The sequence below is a fragment of the Arachis stenosperma genome, chromosome 4, assembly GCF_014773155.1.
Source record: "Arachis stenosperma cultivar V10309 chromosome 4, arast.V10309.gnm1.PFL2, whole genome shotgun sequence".
Taxonomy (NCBI): Eukaryota; Viridiplantae; Streptophyta; class Magnoliopsida; order Fabales; family Fabaceae; genus Arachis; species Arachis stenosperma.
This window is the reverse complement of record NC_080380.1, coordinates 18,619,509-18,633,293: the sequence shown is the minus strand read 5'-3', so window position 1 is coordinate 18,633,293 and position 13,785 is coordinate 18,619,509. Positions and strand designations below refer to the sequence as shown.

The window sequence follows — 13,785 nt, the reverse complement described above, 5'->3', positions numbered from 1 at the left end:
AAGATGGCCCACTTTATGGGATTTAATTCTGGAGTGAAAGAATATTGTCTTTGGTGTACGAAAACAAAGAAGATCATAGTTAGTAGAGATATTACATTTGATGAATCTTCCATGCTGAAGGCAAACAAAGAAGATACTGATAGTACTTCACAAAAGATGGTGTTTGAGTAGCTAAATGTTAGTCCACTTAGAAGCTTACCAATTGAGCCAACTATGACTTAGGTGGAGTCATTTAAAATGGAGGAATCACCTGAAAGTTCTTTACAGGAGTCAAAATCAATTTCAGTTAGCTGAGTAAGACAACAAACTTGTAAACCTACACGATTTGTTGATATGGTGACATATGCACTTTCCATAGTTGAAGAAGAAGTTCCATCTAAATTTCAAGAATTCGTTCAAATTTTAGAAAATGAAAGGTGGAAGGAAGCCATGAAAGAAGAGATGAAGTATTTTTAAAAGAATAACACTTGGCAATTGGCATAATTACCGAAGACCAAGAAGGCAATTTGTTGTAAATAGGTGTTTATGAAGAAAGAAGAATTTCTTAACAAGAATGGCATTTGCTACAAGGTAAGATTCGTAGCCAAAGGCAATGCTTAGAAGAAATGAGTTGATTATAATGAGGTATTTTCTCCAATTGTGAAGCATTCCTCCATTAGAATTTTGTTAACCTTAATAGCATAGTTGAATTTTAAGCTAGCTTAGCTTGATGTAAAAACCGCATTTTTACACGATGATTTCAAGGAGAAAATCTATACAACTCAACTAGATGGGTTCAAGGTAGCTGGAAAGGAAGTTTGGGTGCGCAAGCTGAATAAATCACTTTATGAGTTGAAGCAATCACTAAGACAATGATACAAGTGCTTTCATAAATTTATGTTAGGATATAAGTACACAAGAAGTAAGTATAATCATTGTGTATATCTTTGTAAGCTATAAGATGGGTCTTACATATTCTACTCTTGTACGTTGATGATATGATGATAGCGTCAAAGAACCAATAAAAAATCAGAAGTCGAAGGTTTAGTTGAAACAAGAATTTGAGATGAAGGATCTGGGAGAAGCCAAAAAGATTCTCGGCATGGAGATAAGTAGAGAGATAGATTAAGAGGCAAGCTTTGTCTGACTCAAAAGCAGTATTTGAAGAAGGTGCTACAAAGTTTTAGTATAAGTGAAGATACAAAACCTGTAAGCATTCTACTTGCTCCTCATTTCAAGTTCAGTACTCAACTATCTCCATAATATTATGAAGAAAGAAAATACATGGCAAAAGTTCCTTCTACTAATGCAGTGAGTAGCTTGATGTATACAATGGTGTGTATCAGACCTGACATCTCTCAGGTTGTTGGAATTTTTAGCATATATATGCATGATCTTGACAAAGGACATTGACAAATGGATTCTACGGTATATTCAACATACTAGAGATATTGGTTTAGTATTTAAGAAGGAGAGTTCACTTAGTCAAGGTATCGTTGGATATTGTGATTTCGACTATGTAGGAGATTTGGATGAGCGAAGATCCACAATTGGCTACTTGTTCACTTTAGCAAAGGCACCAATTATTTGGAATTCTACTTTACAATCAACAGTAGCTTTGTCTACAACATAGGCAGAGTACATGGCAGTGACTGAAGCTGTTAAAGAGAAGATTTGGCTTTAAGAGTTGCTGGGAGACTTGACAGTGGTCAAAAATACATTAAAGTGTTTTGTAATAGTCAAAATGCTATTTATTTAGCAAAGAACCAACTTTACCATGCAAGAACGAAGCACATAGATGTTCGCTATCACTTTGTGCAAAAAATTATAGAAAAAAAGAAGATACAACTTCAAAAGACACATCCTACAAAAAATCCTATAGATATAATGACTAAGATGGTGACGCTGTCTGTTTAAACTTTGTCAACATCTTGCATATTTGTTTGAGGAGTTGGTGTGTTGGTGGGGCCTTAACATTGTGCCAAAGTGAAGATTTGTGGTAAGTGGTGACACAAGTTTTGTCGCATATTGAAAGAAAAATTAAAGGGAGGGAATTTTCATTCATATAAATAGAACCATTGTTTTTCCTTATAAATCATCCCAAAATTGTATACTTTTTTTCTGCACATAATTATAAAGAGAATAGCTATGAGTAGTGCTGACCAGAGACATAATTGGCCGAACTCCATTATTAACTTGATGTGTTCTTTCCTCTCTCTCTCTTATTGTTATTTATTTATTACTTTTTTCTTATTTTATTATAAAGTATTCAATAGTTACTACAAGAAAACCACAATTTAGCTACGGTTTTAAAGTATGGCGAAAAGCTGGAGAAAAGCGTAGCGACAGCTTTTCGCCATGCTTTTTAAGCTACTGGCACACTTTTAAAAGGGTCACATCTGCAAGTATACCGGTAGTTCCATCACCACGCTTTTGTCGATCTATCGCCATGATTTATTTTTTGCCATGCGTTTATTCATTGCCACGCTTTTCGCCATGCTTTTGTCGGTCGATCTCTCGTTAGCCATTCTATTTCCTGACAGATTTTTTTCCTTTTTGGGGGGGACGCATTGTTGAGGTTAAGTTCATCAAAGGTGCTTGTTATAAAAATGGAAGTAAGGGAGGCTTTGCGTTTCCAAAATGAATTCAGAAAGGCGGAAACTTTTTCTTTTACTTCGTCTATGGTGGTGTCAACAGGTCCCGGTGCAGCTACAGGCTCTGGTACAGGTGGAGGATCCTCTTGGTTATATGGCGAGCTTGGCTCATAACCTCGGTAGGTTGCTGAGTGGGTTTGCCTGTGATCTCGATAGCTAATGCTTCGTGCGAACTTTCTATTCCTTCAAAATTGAAATCGCCAGGAGCCCGAAGAAGTGGAATCCAATCTCGTGGGTAGCACAGACATACCTATGTCATTGTAGCAATATATTAGTGCTTTACAAGCACCTCCTATTGCTAATGCCAGTCCCCCTCTTAGGCCCACCTTCCGCAAGGCAAAAGATACGGCAAAGGGGAGGGCTCGCCCATGTAGAGCAATGTCTAGCCCAGAATTAGCCGGGACTATTCCAGTGAGTCCTCCTATGGTGAATAAAAAGATGAACCCTACAGCAGGTTTAAGGAACGTAATCACTCATAGCTAAAAGGCCCGGTGGCCTCAAGTCATAGGAAAAACATGTTTCTTTCCCGCCTAGACGGTCGTGTAGGCCGGCTTTACCAATAGGTACGTAAGCCACTAACCTACAGGTTAGGTTACTATGTGAACCAAAGGCCTTTCTTCATTCTATAGGGCTCTAGATACCATTAATGACTTGTTCGAACATCCAAAGGAAAGAATCGTTATCTTCTATTAGCAGAGATCTAAGTATTGGACTGCGCTAATCTATAATATTTGACATCGAATTCCTTTTCGAGAGCTAAGAAAGCAGGCTATGAAGCCGAAGGCCAGTTCCCCATTATTGGGACTTTTGGGAACAAGCAAGGGATTGAGCTGCGCGAAAGCCTACTTTAGAGAAAGGCTAACGAACAAGCAACGGCTTCTAAAGTAGGGGGCGCACTTGCGCGAAAGCCTACTTTAGAGAAAGGCTAACGACGCGCATCCGTTTTCTTGCTTTTTCAGTTAAGTAAAGACTGACTACGAGCTAACTAATCGAATGGAACTGTCTTTAATGAAAAGAAAAGCGGAGGCCCTTGCTAGCATTGTGCTTTGGAATCCATTCTTTATCAATGGCCCACCCTTTCTTTGAACCTTGTCAATGATCGAACTTAAAGATATGAACTGAGTGCCATTTGATGAGTAACTGAGAACAAGGGGGAGGGATATGGAAAGGATGAAGTAATGAAAGACGAAGTCATTGCTAGTAGTAACGACTTGTCACGATCCATTGGTTCATATAAAATCCATGTCCTAGGTGTATCAAAAAACATTCTTTTCGCTAAGCGTATATAATAAAATAGAGTGAAAGGTCCACCCCGAAAGGGGGTACTAACTAACAGCTGAGTCCTCTCCGAACCGCAGGAGATAGTTGCCCATCATACGGCTCTACGAAGGAAGGGGTTGGTGGGTTAGGAACGTTTTTCAATATGATTCTTTTTCCGTATTTGTTCGATGAGAAATGCAAGACGAGAACCCATCTCTTTTCGACTGGGAAATGCTACTCCGTTTTGTCCACTTTCTCCATCCCTCTCTATCAAAATGATCAAAAAGGAAGGCGAGCTTGCTTCTTATTCTCGTGTTCGATCTCTTCCATCTCTGCCCCGCTCGTTGTCACCTATGTTGAAGAAAGGTTTGGAACCCTGTAGAGAATGAGGAGGGGCCGAGGATCTTCCTCTATACAGTGCTTCTCGGGGCTCCACTCCCCCCCTGAATAAGTAAGGCCCCGTTAGCCTGCTTTTATAGCAAAGCGAGGGGATAGGGAAAAAGGACGGAAGCCCCCTTCACTCTGCCAGGGACTGGACAGGGGTTAGCTCTGTAAATGTGTAGAGCCGAGTGTAGTGTGGTGTAGTAGTAGGCACTTCTAGGCCCCTTCCCGGCTACTGGACCACTCCAGTGCTTTGGATACTACGGACCCTCTGCCATCCATTGCAGCAGAGCCTTTTCATGAGCGGGGGGGGGCTTAGCGCAGTTCTTTGAATCAAACGTTGAATGAAAAAAATTCTTTCTTATATAAATCTAAATCGGATAGGATAGATGGATGGATCTATCTTTCTATTAATATATATGACTAGAAAAAAAGTCTTTCTATAGTTAAGTAGCGCAGCAAGAAGCCCCCAATCAAGGATTTGGCCAGGAAAGACTGCACTGCTTGGGGCCCAGGAAGCGAAGGGAATGAGCTCGGCTGCTTATCCTCCACACTTATTTTTCTCCGTGCCTGTTTCGCATGCGCTTCGCGCGCCATTGGCGCTTTGCTCTCCTCTTATTCTTCATTGGACGGTTCGGATGGACTTCGCCGTTCTTTCCCAACTAAAATGGAAAAGGCTGTATCACATCGAGATGTCGATTCGTTTTCCGCCCCCAATGAGATGGGGCATTTGTAACCCCCTATTTTTACCTTTGTTTGGACCCTTCATCTTTCTGAATGGAGGCCCGGCTCGCGTCGTTCCAACAACCGGCGGGGAGCACCTCAGTATACGATCGCGCGCAGTAACTGGGAGTCCTTTTACACCTAAGGCCAACTTCAATTCACCAAACCAAGGTTCATCTCGTGTAGTGATTGTGGACTCGTACAAGGATATTGAGTAGACGGTTGATGTATCAGACTCTACCCTATCTTTCGTAGCATGCATTCCCATCGGTGTCGCAACTGATTCGGTAAGCTACGTGTCCGGTGCCAGGTCATCGAAAGGGACTTCGGTCCCCCAAACTTACTTACTTACTCGTGGCAACCTTCCGGCCGCCCAACAACCTATAACGCTAGTCACTACTCCCACTGGGGCTAGGAAGTAAGCCCCACAACCCAAAGCGGCGAAGAACAAATAGAATTTGCTATAAAAGCCGGCTAACGGGGGTATTCCTGCGTATGAGAACATAGTAATGGAGAAGGTAATAGCCGAAATAGGATTCGTTTTGGCTATAGCGCCCAAATCCGCTATATATTTGACACGGGTTTGCCGTAATGCTAAAACTATGGCGAATGCATCTATCGTCATTAATGCATAAATTAAGATACCAATTAGTAGTGATTGAATTCCTTCTATGGTTCCACATGAGAAACCAGTACGAATATAACCTACATGTCCAATTGAACTATGAGCTAGAGGTCTTTTGACTTTCGTTTGGGCCATGGCGGCCAGTGCTCCTAAAATCATAGAAGCAATGCTGCAGAAACAGAAGATTTGTTGCAATGTAGCTCCATAGGAACCATAAATAGAAACACGTGAAATATTAGCAAAAATAGAAATTTTAGGCGCAATAGAAAGGAATGCTGTAACCGGGATGGGTGAACCCTCATAGATATCAGGTGCCCACATATATAGAGTCAAAAGGGAGGGATATGGAGTCCGAAGGGGAGGGGTTTTCTTCGGGGCTCGAGAGATGGGGCCCCAACAGTTTTGAATTCGCCGCAGGGGAATTCACACGAAAGGGAACGAAGATTTCTCGACGAAAAAAAGTGCTCTCTGAACCGAACGTGAAAGTGGTTTTCCATCAGACGGCTGTTCCCGTAACCCCACTCTCCACTTGGATTATATATCCAAAAAGGTCCGCTCTTGGCCATTCCACACGCTGCCTAGCAGAGGCGTGGTTATCTCAAGTGGATTCTTTCTTTTTTAGTAGATGCCGAACCTGCAGCCCCTTCTTAGCCCCATTGACTAAGAAGGGGGCGGACGCAGCAGCTACATGGACCCCTTCCTTTCTGTTGTTGCCAGCGCTTTCCCGGGCCGATATATCAAGGGCAGGCAAAGCCCGAAGGCTGCTATCCCAATGGGCCTGCGGGCGGAACGAGGAGAGGGCCCGCCTAGAAATGCAGGCATACCACCGCGGTCGAAAAAGCGTGTTCCCTTCAGATAACACGCACCGTAGGCCATCCTCGGCCTTCTTCGTTTTTTAATTAAAAATAATATAGCCACACTTTTGAAGCGTGCCAATAGCTAAAGATACAGCTACGCTTTTAAATCATGCCAATAGTCGAAGATACGGCTACGCTTTGAAAGCGTGCCGATAGGAGAAGATATGGCTATGCTTTTTAGGCATGCCAATAGAGGAAGATATGGCTACGCTTTTAAAATGTGGCTATATCTTTATCATATTTTTTAAAAAACAATCCTGGTATGTACTTCTACATGTAAATGCCCTCTAAAAACAATAAAAAATATTGACAAAAATTTGTGAATATCATATAAAAAAATTAATCAATAAAAATTAGTATTAAATTAGTAAAATTCAAAACAAATTAGCCGTATCTAAGATCCATTTATTTACTTCTTAGATTCTATCCAATACTATACGCAAATATTCAATATATTATATGCATGTTTAATATTGTAATATTTTCTGCACACTTAGAAGTAGTCCTTTACAGCAGGCATATCTACATCGTAGCTAACATGATTGAATGCAAGTGATAAAGGCTGAAATGGTAAAACCATTCCTCTTCTTTCTTCTTGATTTGAAGGACCTGAAATTTCTAAAGAATTTTTTATTTCCATATCTACACTTGTGACATATGATAAAAGATTAGCAGCATTAAATGAAATGGTGATACTTTATTGCATGAGAGTTGTGCTGAATAGCCTTCTCAAAAAAATAATTAGAAATTACACAAAAATGTGCTTTTGAATCAAACTTAATGCAATGTATTGGTGATTCCTTAGAGCCAACCAACCTAAGAGGCAAGCATCTCAGTGAATATACTCCTGCTGCCATATTATCTAGCTTTAATCATTCCACAATAATAATGTCTTGCACCATTTTTGTTTCAATTTTATGTTATATATTTCATTATTCTACTTTACTAGCCACTGCTTATTATAACTAATGATGAGTAAAATATTCATTAAAAATATATATAGAAATGATTTTTTACCCTGCTTTCTAGAAAATCAAGACCAAAATAGCACTAAATGATCATAAATAGCAGCTGATAAGTAATCAACTCCTTCAAGACAGAAAAAGGCATTTCTTAGTAAATGAATTCAAAAATCAAAATAATAGTTTGTGCTTTGGAGATTATGTATCAATGTGTGCCATTATTTTTTTTATTCTTCACATGAAAGAATCTAGGATTTGAAGGGTTATTTTGTCTAGCGTGATAATGGTTTCTGGAACATGACATAATTCTTCAAGCATAGATCTAAAATTTGAATTTGATGTCATAATATCTCCAAATTCCTTTCTCCTTGTTGATCTTCCAACATGAGAAATTCTCACATTGATTTTACACCGAATTTGTTTGTGATCACTATCAGTCACATCCATTATAGCATCACAGCTGTTAATAGATCAAATGGTAAAATGATGTAGCTAAGACGAAAATCAAACAATGAAAAACAATCAAGACGATAAAACAATATGGCAGTCTAAATTGCATTCAGCTTGTGTACTTGATCGAGTGTCATGATAGATAATTTTATCACACCATGCAGGAATTACTTTTTCTCTCCTAAATCATACCCTAAAATAATAACTTAAAAGTTATGTCATTATTATTTTCATTTTTATTCACAATACTAGCAACCATAACCATGTAAAGTTATATGTTTATTAATAATGTTTTTACTAAATTACTGACTGAAAATCAAAGGACATATAACTCACGATTCAAGTAAATTAATGCAACAATGAATAGAATATTTAAAAGAAGAAAAAACCAAACAAGGCTCCAATGCAAATCAAAAACTAATAATCTTCTGTATAGAAACCAAGAAAAGACAATGCGTTTAACTATACTACTACTATTAAAAAAAAGGCATGAAAAATTTGTAACATATTTAGTCATAATATCGAAGAAAATGAAGATTCCACATAGTTATCAATGGCTTACATTTGGCAACAAGAAAACCAAAGCACAAATATGACTTGCAAGTCAAGGTACCCAGTGTATTAGCAAGAACTGGTATTCTACCAACTGCAGCAATGAATCAAAATAGAGACAAATCCATTTGATGGATTCCAAACAATGCCATTTTAGCTGAAGTATTTGGCAAACTCATTTGATGAGCCAAAGGAGCAGGTTGTTGTCCTCTACTTTCATTCTAATCAAGATCAATGCAATAAAATCATGTATTCATGTCAATGGCGTTAGATTTAAGTTCACTACCTTGCTGAGTTACTTGTATTATTCCTACATTAACGAGAAAAAGAATCAAATTATTTCTATCTAAAAACAAACCTGAGTCTTAGCTACATCCAAACCAGAAGAAAATGGCTTCACATAATCATCTTTGAATCTTTTTAGACCAGCAACAATGTCATTCACTACGACGGAATCATTCCAGGGCGTGAACTCTGTGATGAAAAGTAACATCGATCAATAAATGCTTTTTAAGTATTATTCATCATAACATTTAAACCAAAACTTGGATATTTTAACACAGACATCTTGGAGGTTCCCTAGGGGGTCACGAGCTTCACCTTCAAAATTCAAACAAAAAGTAAGGAGAAAAAAAATATGAAAACCAAATACTATGAAATCATGCATGTATTGAAACAAAAAATGTGTAAAGTGAAAATGGGGGGGGAGTACGTTGGACATAACTCCACGTGCATTAGACACAGCAACTTGTGTTTGGTATAGTGCGTTGAACACAGCAAGCCTTGCGTTATACCCATGGCTCAACAATAATGCTGCGTTTGTTTGATGAGACACAGACACTAATACATAGATACGGTGGTACATGTCCATCGTTTGTTTGCTAAGACACAGATTTTCGAAGGACACGGTGACACACAAACATACATAAAATACATGTATTTGGTGTCCTTCAAAAAAGATGAGACACGGAGACACATTGATGAGACACAAATATTTACTCTTTTATCCTTAGTAATTTACTCTTGTCCTTATTCCATTGGTGATAATATAAGGGTAAAATTGATATTTTGTTTATATTGTGTGTCTTGTTCAATATCACCAAACACAATAAAAAATTTGTGTATCTTTGTGTATATATCTCTTTGTGTATTTGTGTCTGTGTCCATGTATTTGAAAGACAATAAACAAACGCAGCCTAAGGGCCATTTGGGTTTGCGTAGGCTACATTGGACAAAACATGCCTTGTGTTAGACGCATGGCTAGAGCACACACCAAACTTGGTTTTGATAGGGGTGCGTTGACGTAGCCCCTTGCGTTAGACGCATGGTGCATGTGTGTGCTCCAGGGAGTGTGGTCTTTTATATCTTTATTTCAAATTTCTTACTTGAATCATAAGTGAAAGAAAAACTAATGAAAAGCTAATAAAAACAAGAATTCAAAGAATACTAATAATTGGGTTGCCTCCCAACAAGCGCTTCTTTAACGTCACTAGCTTGATGGGTAGTCCTTTAGGTCAAAATTTGAACGGATTTCTAACAAATTGATGTCGCATCCAAGATAATGCTTCAATCTCTGACCATTCACAATGAAATTTCTCAGAGAATCCTCCTCCATGACTTCAATATAGCCATAAGGAGAGGCCTTAGTGACAGTGAAGGACCCAAACCATCTTGGTTTCAACTTTCCTAGAAAAAGTTTGAGTCTTGAGTTGAAGGGAAGTACTCTTTAGCCAGGTTCAAAAGTTCTTGGTAGAATCCTTTTGTCATGCCACTTCTTGGTCCTCTCCTTGTATAGTTTAGCATTGTCATATGCAGTAGCTCTAAATTCATCAAGTTCATTGAGTTGGAGCAGTCTCTTTTCTCCCACATCTTTGGCATCAAAATTGAGAAATTTTGCAGTCCAGTATGCTCTATGTTCTATCTCCACTGGCAAGTGACAAGCTTTTCATAGACAAGTTGATACGGAGACATACCAATGGGAGTTTTAAAGGTGGTCCTATAATTCTAGAGGGCATCATCTATCTTTTTCACCCAGTCTTTCCTTGATGCACCCACTATTTCTCCGAAATCCTCTTGATTTCTCTATTAGAAACCTCCACTTGTCCACTAGTCTGAGGGTGGTAGGGGGTGACCATCTTGTGCTTGACTCCATACTTTTGGAGAAGAGTGTCTAGCTGTTTGTTGCAAAAGTGGCTTCTGCTATCACTGATTAATATCCTTGGAACACCAAACCTACAAAAAATATTTTTTTTAAAGAAGTTAATGACCATCTTGACATCATTGGTGGGCAAGGCCACTACCTCCCAGAATATAAGTATTGGAGTAAGAGGATGAGAAGGGTCCCATGAAATCTATCTCCCATACATCAAAAAGCTCTACTTCTAAAATGAAATTTTGTGGCATTTTATGTCTCTTGGACAAATTCTCAGTTCTTTGGCATTGAGCACATTTATCAACAAAAGCTCTAGCTTTTTTGAAGAGTATTGGCCAATAAAAGGCACTTTGGGTGACTTTGGCTACTGTCCTTTCTCCACTAAAGTGGCCACCATATTCAAAACTATGGTAGTGCCACAAGACTCCTTAAATCTCCTCTTTAGGAATGCATCTTCGAATGATTTCATTCGAATATCTCTTGAACAAGTAAGGTTCATCCCATAGAAAGTAGTGAGTATCATTGATCAATTTCCCTCTATGGTGCTAAGTAAACTCCTTAGGAATGATTCCTATTATTTTGTAATTGGACAAATCAGCAAACCATGGTAGTATTTGTATAGCAAAAATTTGTTCATCTAGAAAGCCTTCATTAATAAACAAGAGGGTTGCTTGCATGTTTTCACATTCAATCCTTGACAAGTGATAAGCAACTTTGTTCTTTGTACCCTTCTTATCCCGGATTTTAATATCAAACTCTTGAAGGAGGAGCATCCATCTTGTGAACCTTGGCTTGGTATCCTGTTTGGACAAAAAGTACTTAAGAGCAGAGTGATCAGTGTAAGAAATTATTTTTAAACCAATTAAATAAGATATAAACTTGTCAAAAGCAAAAACCATTACTAGAAGTTTTTTCTCAGTTATTGTATAATTCTTTTGTGCATCATTCGAGACACGGCTTGCATAGTAGATAACATGCGATGCCTTGTCTTGTCTTTAAAGGTAAAGTCTGGTTCGGTGGTGCTATAATTGGTGCAGAGACAAGTTTGACTTTAAGGGTTTCAAAATCATGCAAGTATTCATTATTAAAAAGAAAAGGAACATCAGTGACTAAAAAATTGCTCAATGGTCTAGCAATTTTAAAAATAATCCTTAATGAATGTTCTATAAAAACTAGCATGCCTCGAAAACTCCTTATTGCTTTCACACTCACTGGAGATGGTAATTTCTCAATTACTTCTACCTTAACTTTGTCAACTTCTATTACTTTGCTTGAGATTCGGTGTGCAAGAACAATGCCTTCAGTAACCATAAAATAACATTTTTTCAATTCAAAATAAAGTTTGTTTCTTGGCACTTCCTCAAAACTAAAGCTAGATATTTTAAGCAAGCATCAAGAGAATCACAAAAATAGAAAAATCATCCATGAAAACTTCAATAAGCTTTTCAACCATATCAGAGAAAATGGAAAGCATACACCTTTAAAAAGTGGCAGGGCATTGTGTAACCCAAAAGGAATGCGGCGATAAGCAAAGACACCAAATGGATAGGTGAAAGCCATCTTCTCTTGATCCATAGGGTCCATTGTAATTTGGTTGTACCCCGAATAGCCATCTAAGAAACAATAGAAAGCATGCGCAGCCAACCTCTCAAGCATTTGATCAATAAATGGCAAGGAAAAAGTGATCCTTCCTTGTAGCTGTATTGAGTCACCTATAGTCAATGCACATTCTACATCTGGTGACGGTTCTTGTGGGAATGAGCTCATTCTTTTTATTAGTGACCACTGTGACTCCTCCTTTCTTGGGAACAACTTGCACTGGACTTATCCAAGAGCTATCGAAGATTGGATAGATAATCCCCACCCCCCCCCATAAGTTTATTACTTCCTTTTGAACCACGTCCTTCATCACTGGATTGAGCCTCCTTCAAGTAAGATTTTGTGCATGAACATAGTGGGGTTTATTCCCTTAAGATCATTGAGGGTCCATTCAAGGGCAGTTTTTTGGACTTGCAACACTGGTGGACGAAATTGTGATCCATATTATTTAAGTTGTACTCCTTGTACTTTTATGGAATTTGAAATTGGCATGAGTGGACACAACTCCGTTCAACTAACCAGCAAGTGTACTGGGTCGTCCAAGTAATAAACCTTACGCGAGTAAGGGTCGATCCCACAGAGATTGTTGGTATGAAGCAAGCTATGGTCACCTTGTAAATCTCAGTTAGACAGATTAAATTGGTTTATGATTTCGAAAATTAATAATAAAAAGAAGAAATAATAAAAGGGATAGGATACTTATGCAGATTCATTGGTGGGAATTTCAGATAAGCGAATGGAGATACTGTATGGCTCAGGAACGCCTACTTTCCTATTGCTTCAACTCAATCCTTCTTACTCCTTTCCATGGCAAGCTGTGTATAGGGGTTCACCGTTCGACGATGGCTACTTTTAATTCTCTCGGGAAAATGGTCCTCTGCGGCTGTCACTCGCATGGCTAATCGTCTGGAGGCATCACACTGGCCGAAGGCTACATCCCATCCTCGCAGTGAAAACTACGCTCACGCGCTCTGTCACAGCACGGCTAATCACTGGTTGGTTCCCGCTCCTACTGGAATAGAATCCCTTGATTCTTTTGCGTCTGTCACTAACGCCCAGCACTTGCAAGTTTGAAGCACGTCTCAGTCATTCATTACCGGAATCCTACTCGGAATACCACAGACAAGGTTAGACTTTCCGGATTCCCAGGATCCTACTCGGAATACCACAGACAAGGTGAGACTTTCCGGATCCTCATGAATGCCGCCATCTATCTAGCTTATACCACGAAGATTCTGTTGGGGAATCTAAGAGATATGCGCCCGGCCTAAGGTAGAACGGAAGTGGTTGTCAGTCACGCGTGTTCATAAGTGAGAATGATGATGAGTGTCACGGATCATCACATTCATCAAAGTTAAGTGCAACGTATATCTTGGAATAAGAACAAGTTGAATTGAATGGAAGAAGATAGAATTGCATTAATACTTGAGGTACAGCAGAGCTCCACACCCTTAATCTATGGTGTGCAGAAACTCCACCGTTGAAAATACATAAGTAAAAGGTTCAGGCATGGCCGAATGGCCAGCCCCCATGGTCTGAGAACTATGCGTCCCAAGATGTTCTTCAGATCTAAAGTGATCAAAAGATGTCT

The 13,785-nt window shown here is 39.0% G+C and overlaps 1 protein-coding gene across 1 annotated transcript; it reads right to left on the bottom strand.

The window, feature by feature from the left end:
- Nucleotides 1-4,014: 4,014 nt before the first annotated feature.
- Nucleotides 4,015-6,510, bottom strand: LOC130976113 (NADH-ubiquinone oxidoreductase chain 2-like). The gene has a single exon (XM_057900882.1). It carries the CDS (start codon nucleotides 5,941-5,943, stop codon nucleotides 5,338-5,340), a length of 606 nt encoding a protein of 201 aa, XP_057756865.1. The 5' UTR covers nucleotides 5,944-6,510; the 3' UTR covers nucleotides 4,015-5,337.
- Nucleotides 6,511-13,785: the final 7,275 nt, after the last annotated feature.